The 17,568-nt window shown below is 45.4% G+C and overlaps 1 protein-coding gene across 1 annotated transcript; it reads left to right on the top strand.

Moving 5' to 3' along the window:
* The first annotated feature begins 1,041 nt into the window (after positions 1 to 1,041).
* NR2F2 (nuclear receptor subfamily 2 group F member 2) lies at positions 1,042 to 7,365 on the top strand. Its single transcript, XM_009986641.2, is given in 6 exon segments — positions 1,042 to 1,195; positions 1,198 to 1,449; positions 1,452 to 1,469; positions 3,352 to 3,776; positions 3,778 to 3,880; positions 7,091 to 7,365. Coding segments are annotated over 6 exon segments (1,227 nt in total).
* The last annotated feature ends 10,203 nt before the right edge of the window (positions 7,366 to 17,568 follow it).

Raw genomic sequence — 17,568 nt, 5'->3', positions numbered from 1 at the left:
CGGCGGGAGCGGCGGCACCGGCGGCGGCGGCGGGGACACGGCGCGGCGGGAGAGGCGAACCGGCTGAGCGGGGCAGAGCGGAGCGCAGCGCGGCGGGGACGGAGAGGAGGAACAAATAAACAATCATAATCATAATTAATAATAATAACAATAATAATAATAATAAAAAAGCGAGGAGAGGAGGAGGAGGAGGAAAAAAAGCAAAGAGCCAACCCCCCCACCCCCGAGCCAAAAAGAGGAGAGAGAGAGAGAGAAGAGAGCAGCGGCCGGGCGGAGCGGCGGAGAGGAAGAATTAAAGCGAGCGAAGGAGGGAGGAGAGACAGAGCAGAGAGAGGAGAGAGGAGGAAAGAGGAGGAAAAAAAAAAAAAGCCCACAAAAACAAAGCGATCGCAGTTGATGTTGCTGCTGCAAGCTGGACTTCCAAAAACTACGGCGAGACCGTCCGCTCTCCGCGCCGAGAAAAGTCTCCTCAGCTGTGCGTGGTTTTTTCCGCTGTGTGTGTAATCTTTAACCTTTTATTCATTCTTATTTTGATGGCTTTCCTGAATGGCTGACTGCGAGCTTCCCTGGACCTGGCCCCCAGACACCCGCCTCTCCTCCTTCAACTACTCTGCTGCAGATCAGCTCTAAGAGAGAGAGAGGGAGATCTTTGAAGAGATTTTTTTTTTTTTCCCTCCTCTCTCTCTCTCTCTCCCTCTCTCTCCCCCACCCCCACCACCCCTTTACTTTGCTCTCCTGGAGCCCAGACAATCGACTCGCAACTCGCCCCCCCGCACACACACCTCCATCGCCCCGTGCTTCTGCACCTTCGTCGGTACCGGGAGATCCCCCCACCCCGACCCTCCTAAAAAAAAAAAAAAAAAAAAAAAAAAAAAAAAGGGGTGGGGGGGCAAAACAGCAAAAGAGAGAGGGGGAAAGAGAGAGAGAGAGGAGAGAAAAAGAAAAAAAAAAAGACTGCTGCAAAGCTGATCTGAAAAGCAAAGCAAACAAACTTTGAAAATAAAGGGGGAACAGGAAGTTTGGCAACGGTGTCCAATAGATATGGCAATGGTAGTCGGTGCGTGGCGAGACCCCCAGGACGATGTGCCCGGAGCTCAGGGAACGCAGCCTTCGCAAGCCCCGCCGGTGCAGGGACCTCCGGCCGGGGCCCCGCACACCCCACAGACCCCGGGGCCCGGGGGCCCTCCCAGTACTCCAGCCAGACCAACCCGCCAAGCCAGCAGAACCAAGGAGACAAACAGCAGCAGCAGCAGCACATTGAATGTGTGGTTTGTGGGGACAAGTCTAGTGGCAAACATTATGGCCAGTTTACCTGCGAGGGTTGCAAGAGTTTCTTCAAGCGGAGTGTAAGGAGGAATCTCAGCTACACTTGTCGTGCCAACAGGAACTGTCCCATTGACCAGCACCACCGCAATCAGTGTCAGTACTGCCGCCTCAAAAAATGCCTCAAGTTGGCATGAGACGGGAAGGTATTGGGATTCATTTGTTTTGCAATTTTTTTTCACTCGCTGCGTTTGGGGTTTTGGTTTTGCTTTGGTTTTGTTGGTGGTTTGTTGTTTGGTTGTTTGGGGGTTTTTTTTAATTCTTATTCTTTTTGACCTCTCTCCCCCAAACCCCAAACCCAACCAGAATCTTTCCTTCCCCCTCCCCTTCCCACCCCCCGAATAAACAGAGAGAAACTTTCTCGTAATGAAAGGAAGAGGTGTTGGAGAGGGTGGGCAGGGGAGGCAGGGGCTCTTGCATGCTTCTCCTGCACTCGTAATTGATTTGTGTTTGTTTTGATTTTGCTGATGGAGGTTTATTGGAAGTGGATTTTTACTTTCACGCTGCTTAGGAGCGAGATGATTATTCTGACGTGCGGTTACTTTTCCTTCGTGTTTCCTCCCGCCTGCTCAGCGTTGCCCCCCATCCCCCGAGCAGCCCCGTGCGTGTGTCTGTGTGTCTCCGTGCGTGTGTGTACACACGCACCGAGCCTCCCGAGATGCACGCACACACACATCTATATCCCCCAGCACCCTGCCTTACATTGCAATTTTACACAGGCGGTTCAAATTACTGTTACAATGGGACTCACCCTACCGAGGCTCTACAGCACTCCACTGTGGATTCCCAGCCGGATTTTTCCTCCTTCAAAAATATATATACACATATCCGCGCTCGTGTGTGTGTGTGTATATATATATTGCCGTGTGCCTGCCTTTCCCGATTGTTATGCTCTCACTTTTCTCTTCTCCCTCCTAATTTTCTCGTCCCTCCGGGAGAGGCAGGAGGGGGTAGAAGGGACGGGTTGAGGTGGCGGAGGAGGAGAAGGAGGAGGGGGGGTGGGGGGGAGAAGGAGCAGCCCAGAAGTAAGTGTGGGGTGCTCGGGTCTCTGCAAGTCGAGTCTTTGTGATATAAAATTAGACGAGAAATGTGAGCCTGCAGTTTTCCAGTGCGTGCTCTGTGTCTGGACGCCGCTATGTAGGTTAAGGGTTAGGGGGGCTCGGGACTTGCTGGGCTCCTCTCTTTGTGTTTCTGCAAGAGTAACTAACCTTGTAATACGTGCGATAACAAATATAAATCAAGCGCATTTTTTAGGCGTTCTCCCCTTCTTGCCGTCTCTCTGCTTTTGAGCCCTTTTTCTCTCTCCTTTTTTCTCTCGCTGTCACCGTGTAAATTTATTAACAAAATGAAAGGCCCACTTTCCATGGGCAGCTGAGGAAGGTGCCTTTGGATAATGCCCCCAGTCTCGCCGGGGGACCTGCCAGGGATGTCGTGGGGTGATCTCGCCTCCTTTATTTATGTTTTTTATCTAGAGGAGGGGGGGACATGTATAAAATAACAGCAGCAACAATATATTCGGTGGGTGAGAAACGCGTGTGGGACCGGCGCCGGGGATTTTGAACTGAAGTGTTTCTTCCTTCTTCCCCCCTCTCTCCCCATCCCGCTACCCCCCAAGCCTTCAAATCAATAAGCTGTTTTAGGTGTAATGAAGAAAAATACCCGGGCACACAAAGACGGATCCTGAATTTCTTGAAGGAGGGGTGGCGGTGGAGGTGGAAGGGAAAAGGGAGGGTGGAATAACTGAATTGTGGTGTGTTTGGGGAAGTGAGGTTCTCGGGCTCCTTCAGGCAGCCCTGGCCGAGCGAACAGCATTGCTCAGCTTTTATTGTTGCTTTCGCTTGACCCGGCAACTGCGGAGCCTTAAAACCGGGTCCGGGCTGAACTGGGCTGGAAAAAACCCTGTTCCCCCTTAAGCTGCCTGGGTACGGAGTCACACAGGCACGCAGGGGCACACAAAGCAGGCTGTATTTGAACCGATGGTCGCAATTCAGATATTAATAGCTGTAGTTTCTTCTTTATTTACTGCAGCGGTCCAGAGGGGCAGAATGCCACCCACACAGCCAACTCATGGTCAGTTCGCCTTGACAAACGGGGACCCTCTCAACTGCCATTCCTACCTATCCGGATATATCTCCCTTCTTCTGAGAGCAGAGCCCTACCCCACCTCCCGCTTTGGCAGTCAGTGCATGCAACCCAACAACATCATGGGCATCGAGAACATTTGTGAACTGGCAGCTAGGATGCTCTTCAGCGCGGTGGAGTGGGCCAGGAATATCCCCTTCTTCCCAGACCTCCAGATCACAGACCAGGTGGCCCTCCTGAGGCTGACCTGGAGTGAGTTATTTGTCCTCAACGCTGCCCAGTGCTCCATGCCCCTCCACGTAGCTCCGCTCCTGGCAGCTGCCGGCCTCCACGCTTCGCCAATGTCCGCTGACCGAGTGGTCGCCTTTATAGGACCACATACGAATCTTCCAAGAGCAAGTAGAAAAACTGAAAGCATTGCATGTCGACTCTGCAGAATATAGCTGTCTAAAGGCCATAGTCCTCTTCACCTCAGGTAGGCAGCGTTTCTTTGCTCTTCCTTTTTCCTTCCCCCCGGCCTCCCCTTCCCGAGAACTGTTTGCTGTTGCAAAGTGTTATTGCCTGCACCCCATCACCGCTCCCTGTCCCCCCCGAGAACCAGCGTGGTCTCTTTCCTTTTAGGAAACGGTGCCCTGTAGTCTCCCCTTCAGGGCCTCGGATCTGAGCATCCCATCTTCGAGGCAGTGCAAAATTTAAAAAAAAAAACCCAAAACCAAAAACCAACACACACACACATACACCAGGGAAAAAAATTTAAAAAAGACAAACAAAACATACCCCAATCATAGCTGAATAACGCTGGGGAAGAGGGGCTCAGGGAAAGGCACCCATTCGCCACGAGAGACTGCGCTTTTCCCATTGAAAATAATATTTTATTTAACAGTATAGCTCTGGGTTGTTGCATTTAATGACACGCATCCGAACAGCAGCAAAATCTGTTTGATGTTGTTAAACACAAGTCGTCCTATCAGTGAAACCACTTTAAAAAGAGGATCATTTTATGGGCAGCCAGGAAGGGAAAAAAAAGCCCTGCAGGATTAAAAATTGAATTAAAAAAAAAAAAAAAAGTTAAATGCGCAAAGCTGAGTTTAAAATATGTTCCCTGCCATCCCATAAAATAAAATAAATCAACTTTCCAAAGAGCTGCCTCTGATTTAAACAGAACGTGGCAGTGAGCAGTTCTGTGTCATTTAAGCTAAGGGGAAAAGTTTGCGTTTGTGCCCAGCAGGAACCGCGTAGTCCAGAGCGAGTAGCGGGTGCGAAAAGATCATTACCATAAGTAGACAGGGATAGTATGGAAAAGTAAGAGGAGACTGAGGCTGCCGCTCCGCAGTGTAATTCCGGGGTGGCACAGCCATGCCTCTCCCCAGGAAAAGACCTCGAGGTGTTTCTTAGATAATCAAAGAGAGGGGAAGGAGAGGGGAAGGGGAGGGGGGGTGTGGGGGGGAAATATGTGTCAACTTTTGCTGCCTAGAAATAGTGCATGAGTTATAAAGCAATAATTGAGTGCGTTGTGAAATCTAATTAGCTTGCACTAGAGTTTAACCTGGGTGAGTAATAAACCTGATATTAACTCTGGAGGCTAAATTTTTTTTTTTTTTTTTTTTTTTGGAAAAAAAAAATCTACTCGCTAATTTGTGCAATACGTTATCTCAGATTGCTAACTTTAAGGCTGCATCGGGAACCCAATGTGCTGGAGCCCTAGAAGTTTTGGGATTAAGTTGAAAAAAAATACATATATTTCTTCTGTAACTCATTTGAAAGCTTGGGAAAGTGGCCACGCGATAAACATATGAATGGAAGCAGGACCTGTAAAATAATTACTCATCGGAGTTTTTTAAAGCCTGATATCAGGAAACAGGAAAAAAATGTAGTTTATGTGGGAAAAGAAGGGCTCACAATCCGTTCCTTGTTGTGTTAAAGGGGGTCTGGGGAACGAAGTCATTTTCTGGACTTTGTCCAGGTTCTGGGTCGTGACCTAAACTTCCTTTTATATATTATTGCTTTACACATAAAAAACTTCTCTTTTTTTTTTTTTTTTCCCTCCCCCCTCCTCCTCCCCCAAATTACTCGTGCTAAAGTCCTAAGGTGATCAATGAGCAGGGCGCATCTAGCCACAGGGAGACAGGGATCCCGAGTGGGAAGGGGTGTCCGTGGGGCCCTTCTTTTATTTTTCGGTCGTTTTCTAGGATGCATTTTCCTCTCCCTCGCTCAAACGCTCAGCGAGGATCCCACACACGCTCACATCCCTCCCCAGCCCTTGGCCGGCTCACGCCCACCCCGAGGAGTTTATTTCCAATCCTGCCTTTTCTCCGGAATCCCCAAATCACTTTTTTTTTTTTTACTTTTTTTTTTTTTTTTTAGCCTTCTGAGAAAACAATCGTCCGATCCTGTCGTAACTGTTTAATTTATTACTATTTTCAAAATGTGAGGCCTGGCGTGTAAATTGCCTCCCAACTAGATAAACGTTTCTTGTTATCTGATTCTGGGGAAGATAGCCGCATGTAAAAAAAATAAAACAAAATAGGGTGATGCATGCGGCTTCTGCAGCACCCCAATAACACTCCCTGATGTAAAGCAGACGCACATAGATGCATATAAGGTTTGCTGCAGCCTCTTTTAAGAGGAGGGGGGGGGAAAAAATCTGGGTTCTAATGACTCGCAGAATATGCATGTGCTAGCCCTGTGCCTAGGAAAGCCACAGGGAGGTCAGGTCACAACCTGTGCTCTTTCAGCACAGACGTCTCTGATTTAAAGGGAACTTATTGTATTTTAGCGTATCAGGAAAAAAAAAAAAAAAAGAGAGAGAAAGAAAAAAAAATGTCCAGGCCCTATCAGGGAGTTTTCTTCTTGTAAGGGCCTTTAGGTTTAAAAAGAAGAAGAAGGGGGGGGGGAGGAAAAAAAAAAATAAAATAGAGGGGGGAGTGGAGGAGGGGGAAGAAAGAAAGAGAAAAGAAAAGAGGGGGGAAAAGAAACAGCTCAAATGAACAGAGAGATCACAGTTTGCATGGCTGCCTCTGAATAGGCTAAACTGACAAGATCAGTTTTAAAGGGCCACTTAAATCAGTTTCAAAGACTGAAGAAAAACGCGTTGTCTTCTTTGGGGGAGAATCTGTTGCTGGATCCGGGGCGCCATTATCTTTGGCTGGGCCAGTTTTTGATGACGATTATGATTTCTCTCACTATTAGTACTGTTGCTTCTCATCACATGGTTAGGGTCTCCCCAGTTGTTTTCCAAGGAGGGGGAGAAATAGTGGCTCCCTTTGCCCCCTTGTGACTCAAGCCTTCCCCGCTCTCCCCCCAGCCTTTCACCCTAAAAATATAGATATACGGAATTGTGCTTGGCCAGCACCTCCTTGTCAACCCCTCAGGTCTGTCGTGCCATTAGAAATCTCGAATCTTGGAGCTTCTCAAAGGAAGCTCCTTTGAGAAGGAGACCCTCTAGAAGAGAGAAATACAAACACACACACGTACGCAGAAAGAGCGAGATTGTCCCTTTTGGTAAAACGTACTTAAACTCTGGGGGGTGAGGTGATGGCGCACGATCGACACTTAATTCTAGCAATTAAAAACGATCAAATTAAAAAAAATAAAAAAAACACACAACCAACTTTTTAATCTGATGATTGTTTTCTTTTTTTTCTTTTCTTTCTTTTTTTTTTTTTTTTAATACACTTTCTTCTAGATGCCTGTGGTCTCTCTGATGTAGCCCATGTTGAAAGTTTACAGGAGAAGTCACAGTGTGCTTTGGAAGAGTATGTTAGGAGCCAGTATCCCAACCAGCCAACACGATTCGGGAAGCTATTACTACGTCTCCCCTCCCTTCGCACTGTCTCCTCTTCTGTCATAGAGCAATTGTTTTTCGTCCGTTTGGTAGGTAAAACCCCCATAGAAACCCTAATCAGGGATATGTTACTGTCTGGCAGCAGTTTTAACTGGCCTTATATGTCCATTCAATAAAATATTCGAGAGAGAGAAAAAAAAAAAAAAAAATTGAGAAGGGAGATGAAAGAGAGTGAAAGGAAAGCAAATGACATTTGGGTTCTGGTTGTTTCTTAAATTTCCTTCTGCTAAGAAAGGATGTAAAAGGATGTTACAAGTTTGCTAAGAGAAGACAGGAAAAAATTAATGGACTGTGAATTAAAAAAAGAGACTGTCAAATGAACTTTTACAGAATGCATTAAAAACTCCCGTGTCGTTCAGAAAAAAAAACTTGCTACTTATCATTTTTTTGTAAAAAATAAAAAAGAGAGAAAGAAAAAAAGACAGAAAGAAAAAAGAGAAAGAAGAAGAAAAGAAACGATGGTGGGCTTTTTCTTTTTTTCTTCTTTTTTTTCTTTTTTTTTGGGTAAACTTTTTAAAAAATCTCGCTTAAAGTGCATTTAAAGGAAATTTGGAGAAAATTAGCAGAACGGAAGAAAGTAAGTCTTTTTTTTTCCAAATTATTAATTGTCCTATGTGTCTATGTACCTATAGCTGTTCTTTTTTGTATTTTTCTGGTTTCAAACCAGTTTATTCTGTGGTTCTATAATAATTTTTGATATAACCTTGGCTTCTTTAAAAAAAAAATAAAAACCTGTGTATCCTTAAAATATATGTTCTGAAAGAATTAAAACTGAGTCCACGAAAGTATCATAGGAAGAAAGGAAAAGAGGAAAAACCCCCCTCAACAACACAATGATGGAAGCGCACTTAAGGTGGTGACCCAAAATCTAGCTTGAAGCTGAGAGAGCTATAATTATATAGACCCGAATGAACCACACGTGTCATATAACTACCCCCAGATCTAGTTTTTTTGGTATTTCGGACAGAAAATGAACTGTGGGGATTTATTATAGGTAGAAGGAATTTGTGTCCAAGACACATTACGGTTTTGATTTCAAAAACAAACAAACAAGCAAAGTGAACTTTTGTAATTTGAATTGGGTTCCACATAGTTCATCACGAATTGTTATTAAACTCCTCTATCTGTTTGTATATTTGCAAGCCCTTTGTATTATAATAATTGTTGATATTTTCCCTTTTTAAAAAATACCATTGAAATCAGCATGACAAAATAACACTGTTGGCACTTATAGATAACGTGATTGATTCAGTATCTTAGAGTTTACAGTTTTGTGTTTAAAAAAACTGAAGGTTTTTTTTTTTAAGTGCAACATTTCTGTATACTGTAAAAGTTATAATAACTGAACTGTTTGGTCGAGTCTTTGTGTGTTATATTCCAAGGAAAATTGAAAGTATTCAGAAATTAAAATATTATTTGATATCTGAAACTTGTTTGGCTGTCATAAATGTCTTCAGAAACCACATTACTTCTCTATAGTTTGCAGTCATCTAAGTCCATAGGCGATTGATTTGTTTACTTGTCACAGTAAGTTTGTAGCAGATGTATTGTAGCGTATTTACCTGTTTAATTCCGGGATGGGGGTGGAGGACTTAAATTCGTGGTTTATCTCTGGTTTTTAGGAAGTACTATGCTGAAATGGTAAACCGTCAACCCCCATTCATCTAATCCTCCTGTTAATTAAAAATGGATTTTCTGGGGAAAAAAAAAAAAAAAAAAAGGCCCTTATTTTTGTCACACTTAAGTGCCTGCGTAGGAAAGGTATTGTTGTGAAAAAGTATTAGAAATCTGGAGATCAGTATCTATTTTATGATCAGAATGGGGCGAAAAATCTTTTGTAAACGTCTGACATACGCGCACAAGATCATTCAAGCAAGGTAATAGCAGTATTGTAAATATAGGTCAGTTGTTTGCAATGAGTTTTCCTTAAGTATGTGTGATTTTTTATAATACTCCGTAGTTGCCATCTATCGTTGTCATTGAGAGGTCTTCAAATGGAGTGGCTTTAGCTTCTAGCACTGAGGAGTCGGGTTTTAATGTATATATATACTCTCAAGAGGATTTATTTTTTTTTTTTTTTTACCTTAGACTGTGAAAGCATGACCACAGGTCACCTCTGTATTTTACATATGGGATGTGTGTCTGTATGTATACTTGCATACATACATGCGTAGGCGTTCCCGCATCTTTCCTGCGTAGCTACAGGGCCCTCTCCCGCAGCCCTTGCCCAGGCTCAGCTCCCACTGATGCGGTGGGGACCTGCCTGGGCGAGTGGCATAGGACCGGTCACAGCGTTTGTGGGTTTAGTGCTATCCCGAGCAGGCAAAAAACTCCCCAAAATATGAAGGAAGGCAAGATGATGTGGTTTTGCAAGGGGTTGTTATTTTGTTTTGTGTGTATGTGCGTGTGCGTGTCTTTTTTTCTTTTTTTTTTTTTTTTTCCCTCCTCTCTCTCCCCCCTCCCGCCCTCCCCTTGGTCTATAGCAGATGCTTTGTATGTGAAAGCTTGCAATTTTGTTCTTGTCTGAGGCTTCCCCCTCTCGCTTTTTGCCACACGTAACTACACCATGTTGTGGTTTCACAAAAAGAGAGGGAGGGAGGGAGAGAGATCGTTCTGTAAAGTCGATTAAACCCTGATCTTCAGTGTGTTCCAGTTAGACACATCTGTACTGGGGGCTGAGGGGCGTATGACTGTGAATTTGAGCAGAGTTTTACATCTGAATCATGGCTCCTTTTCTATAAATATATAAATATATATAAATATATAAATATACTATTATTGCAGGGGATTGCTGACCTCTAGATTTAGCTTTTTCTATTGCAAGTGCTATCCATGTGAGTGTGTGTGTGTGAAGTTTTTATGCTTACTAAGAACACAGGATCTTGACTTGTTTGTTTTGTGTTAGTTTATTGTAAACAACCATTTGTTGTAAATTGTTATTGGCATTAAATTATAATTTATGATTTTCAAATCCAAAACATTCTCTGCTTTTTATGTTTTAAAGCCTGTAAGCTATCTCTGTATTTATAAGTTTCTTGCAGCGAGCTCTGGTTCACAGAGAATAATAGTAAACAGAAAATGCACCAGGGTTAAATAAAAACACACACACACACACGCACGCACACACACAAGCCCCGTGTATATATGTTTGGAATGCTCAGAGGAGGATTTGTTTAGGGACTTCAGTTAGTTTTAAGTTTATAGCATTTAAAGAAAGTTTTTCTTTTCATGCTGAGTTAGAACAAAAGATCTATCCAAAGATTGAATTGGACAAAAGAGGAGGGTTGGGATCGAGAAGCTTGTTCTATGTGGAATTGAGGAGATTTTTTTTTTTTAAGGAAAAAAAAAAAAAAAATCTGCTAAACATGGCGACTCTTTCCCTTTAAGTCTCTAATTTATTTTTTTTTTCTCCTTGCGGTTCCCCTTCTTCCGAACCCTCCCTTTTTTTTTTTTTTTTTTTTTTTCCTTTAAGCTGATCTTAGGCCGCTTTATTCCTTCCCCACCACCCCAACCACCGGCGCGGGGACTGGCGGGGAAAGACCCAAAGGCGACCCGGAACGACAGCGAAAGCTGCAGAGCCGCCCGCGGTGCAAACCACATCTCGGGAAAGGTCTTCTTCACACCCCACCCCACCCCCTTCCTCCTCCTCCTCTTCCCTCCCCGCCGCCGCTCTCCCAAACCTTCCTCGACCCCGCCGAGCAGAGCAGCGGCGGAGGGGACGGGGGGGGGGGGGTTGTCCGCCCGCGCTGTGCGTGCGCGGGGCGCGGAGGGGGCGCGGAGAGGAGGCGGCTCTCCCAAGTTCAGACAAAAGCGGAGGGTTGGGGCGAGAGGAGGCGCTTGGCGGGCGGTGCCAGCCCGCCTGTGGGGCTGGCGGGGCCGGGCAGCGCCCGCAGCCCGCGGGGCTCGCCCGTGGGGCCGCGCCGCCGGCGGCCGGGGAAGGGGCGGGGGGTGCGGGTGGGGGCGGGTGGTGATGGGGAGGGGTGGGGGGGGGGGAAGCAGGGCGGGAAGGGAGGAAGGGGGCGCGGAGCGCTGCGCGGCCGCGGAGGCGACGCGTGGGAAAGTCCGCCGCGGGGTCCGATGAGCTCAGCCAACATGGCGGCGCCGGCCCTGCTCGCTCGCTCCGCGCCGTGCGGAGCCGGGGCCGGGAGGGGAGCGGGGCGGGGGTGGGGGGCCCGCCGTTCCCCCCCCCCCAATCCCCCTCCGCGCAGGGTCCCCGCGGTGGGACGCGGTCGGGGGGTTGCCGGGCCGGCCGGCCGGCGGGAAGAGTTGCCGGGCGGGCGGCCGGGGCCGGCGGGCGTATCTTCCCCCGGAGCTCGTATCCCATCTGCATGTAAATGACCTGTGGAAGCATCTCCCCCGTGCGAGCGCGGCTCAATGGCCATTGAAGCGGAGTCAGACCTACCCCGGGGTGTTATATTTAGGGTTTGCGCCTGCAGGGACAGCGGGATCCTCGGGAAGGTGCCTTAAAAAGAAAAAAAAAAAAAGCCAAGGGGAGAAAGCGAGAAGGGAGGAAAAGGGAAGGAGAAAGGGGGGGAACGTTTCGAGGCGCTCCGTAACCGCCGCCGCTGACAACGAGCGGGATGTGGAAATGGAGATGGGTTTTATTTGTATTTCTTTTTTTTTTTTTTTTTTTTTAATTAAAACTTTAGTGGGTCCTGGGGATCGTGCTCGCTTCGCTTTGCTTTGTAGAATGGGAAGAGATACACGGAGAAATGCAGGCCTTGTCAGGATTTATTGAAGTTGGGTTTAAAAAAACGTGCTTCAGATGATTTTTCCCATTTTCTCAGATTTCAAAGGCTCCCCGCAGTGCGGCTGCCTAATTAATGGTGAAATTCAACTAAATCTAATTATGCAGTAATTTTAAAGCAGTTAGTCCTGGGCGCTGCTTTGTAATAGGAACCCAGTTTTTAAAGTTTGCTTAATGTGTTGGTTTAGGGAGCTGGGGAGGAGAAGGGTATAAGAGACAGAGCTGTGGGGTTTGGGGTTTTATTCCTCCCCCCTCTGTTGTGGATTTTTTTTTTTTTTCCCTTTTGTCAAGCAAAGAAATGCAAAATATCAACCCAAAACACCCAGCGAAAGGCAAGGAGAGAGGCTGTGTTATCCATCGTATGTGATACGGATATTGAGTAAGAAGCACCAGCGAAAGTGTAAATAACACAGTAGTTAACAGGGACCATAAAGGTATTCCCGGCCTGTGGATTTCCAAGTGCCAAGCTGTTTTAGAGAGGATCTTGGATCCTGCGGTAATAAAGGGGCAACGGAGACACACAGCGTCTCTTCTTGGAAAATAGAAACCAGATTTCTGCCATTGAACATCTATTGTCATTAAGAGGAGAGGCTTGTGCTCACGAAGTTATAAATCTTATCACCCTTTTGATAACACAGTTGTAATCAGTTAGCATCGCATTCAAACCCAATTGTAAAACTGCCTAATTTAATATGTCATACATGTCATTAAAACTTTATTTTTCCCTCTTCTCTTCCCCCCACCCCCACCCCCCCCCAAGTAAAATGTCAACAGATCTGGCGTGGTAACGTGCGGCGGGGAGAGCTCGGGGTGGCTGCGCGGCTCGGGGGGCGAGCCCGGTGTGTGCTGAGGAGGGTTTGCCTTCTTCCCATCTAGGTAATCGGAAGCGTTTCTATCATATTAGAAGTGTTTTTTGGGGGGGTTTCTTTAAAAATAATAATAAAAAAAATAGAGGGGGTGGGAGGCGAGGGAGAGGAAAATGAAATCCTTCTCCTCCCTTCACAATTGCAATCGCTCAATGAAGTTCTTTGAAAGAAACTTGTCTTATGATTAGCTAAGCAAACACATCTGCTTTCCTAGTTCGGGCTTAGCTAATTATCAAAACAAAGGGGCCGTTTCTTCTTCTACCTTGCTGGAAAGAAGATGTTATTTCAGGAGTCCTGTCCCTCCTTCCCCCCACTCCATCCACACACCCGCAGACCCTATCCCAGCCCTTCCCAGCGAAGCACCACGCTCGTTTTATTGGGATTACCGATGGGGAAATGAGTTTGCGCACTTCTCTTCCTAATGTTAAGCTTTATCATTACCTTCCTTGGAACAATATTTTTCCAACCAAATGTCCCTGCGGCAGGGCGGAGGGTGGAGGTGGGGTGGGAAGGGGAAGGGAAGGGAGGAGGGGGAAGGTGGTTTTGAATTGCGGACCAACTTCGCAGCTATTTGAATCAAGCCTGCGCTCGGTTGATTTTAGTTGACAGAGCGTGTGTTGAAGCTGAACTCTATAATTTGCACTTCTGTTCTTTTATTAGACTTGGACAACGAACTAATGAACTTTCCCCCAGCACAGTGTCACTTGTATTTATTTTCTTTTGGAAACTTTTAGATAGAAGAAGTGTTCTTGAAAAAGGGCAGAGGTGGGGGGAAGGTTTCGTGTGTTGGGTTGTTGGTTGGGTTTGTTTGGTTTTGTTTTGTTTTTTTTTTTTCTGGAGATGCGGGGATCAACTCTGTGTTCGTGTGGATGTGTGTGTGCGTGTCCCTGTGCCCCGCGAAAGGCGACCCACGGGGTGTTAGAGGAGGATAAGCTCCGAGGTAGATGTGAAATCCGGGAGATGTTGTCTTTGACGTGACTCGGATGGTGGGAAGAAAACACAGAGGCGATCCTCGCAAGACACACGGAGAAAAAAATAATAAAAAATCATTGCTCCTGAGCCAGAGGCTCCGCGGTGCGGACGCGCTGCGGTGCGGAGTGATGAGCGATGAGCAGCGTTAACCTGAATTTGATCGGATCTCTGCAGGAGCGGGTTAAGTTCATAAAAGCAAAAGGTGGCTTTAAACATGTACCTGAGAGACAGTGGAAGAAGGGAATTTTTTTTTAAAAAAAAAAGAAAGGTTAAAAAAAAATAAAAGAGCGGAAGAAAAAGCCCAAAGGAAGGATTTCCACACACAAAAAGCAGGGCGAAATGTTTGTCACTACGTGCCACCAACGCATGAAACTGCATACATTGCTCCGAGCCTGCTCGATCCGTACGAGTCGTGCGATATTTTGAATTTTGATTCCAGTGTGTTTTCTTTGAACTGGGCCTTTCGGTTTATTAAGGCAGGAAGAGGAACCCAGCAATCCTCTTTGAAACACGCTTGGTTTAACTATTTTACACAAGTTTGCCCAGGTCCCTGGAGATTCTCCAGTTGAAGAAGATTGAAATTAGAGTTAAAAGCTGGCGGGGGGGGTAAGGGGGTGGAGGGCGAGTGTGAAAGAGGGTGATGAATCTATTGTAAATGCTCTCCTGTATTCTGATGTGCTGGGGAACGGAACAGAAATACGCGTCGCCTTGTTTGATCCATAGCACGCATCTGCATGTATGCGGGTGTATGTCATCTACTCTGTGTGTACATGGACACACACATATAGGCCACGATTAATATTCTGAGAAACGCGGGAGAAAAAGCTGGTATTGAGCGGCCATACGGAAAGGCGCACACTGACTGTTTCCCAGCAGCTTTACTCCCAAACTTTGCCTTTTCTTTTGTTTTCCTTTCTTTCTTTTTTTTTCTTTCCCCCTTCTTGTAAATTGCTGTTAACGTGTGTCTTTATGTTCTGTCTACAACTAGGATGTAATCAGGCGCCCCATGTCTCTCTCTAAAAGCATTTAATAAATGTCTATTAAAGCGCTACAAATGTAAGATAAATTTAGTGGCGCTGCTGTCTCCCTGTATCCAAACGGTAATGATGGATTTATCAACAGGGATTCGCCTTCAGCGCAGTGAGAGAGATTTACTCAACAAATAAGTCGGAAAAGCACCCACCCAAATACAATCATTTATACGGAAACTGATTTCTTTACAGCACCACATATTCGAGGGAATTCGAGGCTTATTGCCTTTTTTCTTTTTTCTTTTTTTTTCCCCCCCCGTCCCCCTTTTATTTCTCCCGCTTTTTAACATAATCAGTGGAGCCGGGAGCGTGTGTCTTTCTCTGTTTTGTGAGCGTTTTCTCTCCTATTGCTAGTGGAAGCTCCCAGACTCGATCAAACCCGGATCAACGCCTAATTTCTCAGTATCACCCTCTCTCTTCACCCCCCCCCCCCCTCCGCCCCCTTTCACTTATTTCTTTTCCTTCAGCCCCGAAACGTCGACGATACGTGTATTCGGTATCAAAAGTCATCGGGTTTCAGAGTCTGAGATGGATGATAAAAGGGGTGTGTGTGAAATTGTCCCCGAATTATCTGTGTGTCGCTTCCTAAATTCTTGCGAGCGGCTCTTAGGAGCCACACCGCCCCGGAGAGATGCTGCCTACCTCTGCTGAAATTTCTCTCTCCTTTTTCTTAGCCCTCCCTTTGAACCCTACCCATTAGCCTGTATGCGAATAAAAGGAGTGAACTCAGAAAGAACCACCATCCATTGTTGAATTCAAGCATTGTAAAAAAAAAAAAAACAACAAAAAAAAACCCAACAACAAACCTGAAATGCGGCCATAGAGCGCCCTTAAGATTATTTCCCTTTCCTAGAAAGTAGCTTCTAACCTCAGATTTCTCTACACGCCCCCCACCCCCCCCCACCCCCCCCCCCCGACTTCCCTGGTCTTATTTCCCCCCTTGACCACATCTTTCTCCGATTCGCCTTGGGAAAAAAAAAAAAAAAAAAAAGCGCATGTGCTGATTTGATGGAGTCCTTTAAACAACGGGCATGCGAGAGCTGTATTCATTCTGAAACATTAACCCTATTTTCTGAATTTCCTTCCTTTCAAAGAGCTGCTAGTATTTTACTATCCTGGATCCCCGTTTTAAACATCCGCAGTTCTAGGAGCTGGTTAGATACATCTGTATTTTAATTTAATTTGATTTAATTTCCGTATTGTACTTAAAATAACAATAAATAAAACCGAGAACTTGTATTTTCCTTTGCAGAGAGTTTTTATTCTTCTCTAGAAATTTCATTGAGATGTCTCTGTACTTTGTTTGTCAGTTATCTTTGTTCCTTTTAAATAAAGGGCTTTTAAATGGACTTATTGCTCCCAGCGTGGGTTCTTCTCTCTAAATGTTAGAAAATTGTGCCATCTACCCGCTATTCTAAGTACTGTCACACTCGGAGACCTCCAAGGACCTTCCAGCCCCAACTTCAATACAACTGTGTCAAAGGGTGTCTAGTAGCGAGAGGAGAAAGGTTTGCGTGGATTTTACAGATTTCCAGCCTGAATCGCTCTCTGAAGCGCCAAAATGATCCTCAAAGATGCAGTTTGGCTTCCTTTGATGGCTGGTTTTGCGGCCCCAGCTCCATCCCAAGCCTCTGCAGGAACTAATGAAGCCTCCCTGCCTTAGCTACACTGCACTTTCTCTCCAGTGCAGAGTTTTCCTGCTAATTTTAGGCATGAAAAGTGTGGGTGTACAGGGAAAGGGGGGCAGGGGGAGGCAGTGACTCTTCTGTCTTTTTTTTTTTTTTTTAAGAGAAACAGATATTTATAGCCATGGCCTCTAATGACGAAAATATATTGTTGTTAATTGAAAAAAAAAAGTTCACTTTTTGAGGCTGGTTCTGGCTGATTAGCTAGGGATGCTGCTGACTGATTTTCCAAGTCAGGGACGAGGAAAACAGAAATTTATATAAACTTTACAGGCCTTTTTATCTCCACCCAAATACTTCGCACAGGAACCCAGCTCTACCCCCTTAGCCAGACTGAGACATTAGTGTTCAGGTTTAAAATTAGATTTGGAAATCTTTCTTGCTCGTGGGTAAGTAGAAATAGTTGAGAGGGTGTATTAATTTTATTTTTTTTATCTTTGTCCCTTAAAAAAAATAAAAGCAGAAGTGCCTTCTAAATCAGCTAAAACGGATTAACAGTTTCCAAGTTTATGGTGTAGTTACATGTCTTCGAAATTATTTTTGCACCCCTTAGGAGTATTAGGAGAGAATTGCGAGTGTCGGCTGAGTATTTATGAGTGGGGGAAAAAACAGTGATACGCTTTATGACTTTTATGACTTGTTTCACACTGTTCGAGAAATGGAGTTTTTAGCAACATACAATTAAAACTATATTGCTCTTTGGATAAATTCCAAGAAACTCCAGAATCAATTAGTTTAGATCCTCGGATACTTGTTGCTTAAAAAAATTTATATATATAAAAAAAATAAGAAGATAGCACAGTGTAAAAACGGCCAGCCAAGGACCGCTCTGCTCCAGATGTAATTTTTTAAGTCCCTGCCATATAGCCTAGACACGCTGCACAAACTCGCTTCTCCGATTTCTCATTTTGCATTTATTCCTGTCGGAATATTCAGACATCACAGAATCATTTTTCTGTCCTTTTTACGGTGCGTTCCCCGCGTACGGTCCCTTTCGGGCTTTTCGGGCAGCTTCGCG

The sequence above is a fragment of the Tauraco erythrolophus genome, chromosome 14 (genome assembly GCF_009769465.1).
Source record: "Tauraco erythrolophus isolate bTauEry1 chromosome 14, bTauEry1.pri, whole genome shotgun sequence".
Lineage (NCBI taxonomy): Eukaryota > Metazoa > Chordata > Aves > Musophagiformes > Musophagidae > Tauraco > Tauraco erythrolophus.
The sequence above is the reverse complement of the archived record's forward strand: the minus strand, read 5'-3'. Positions and strand labels throughout refer to the sequence as shown.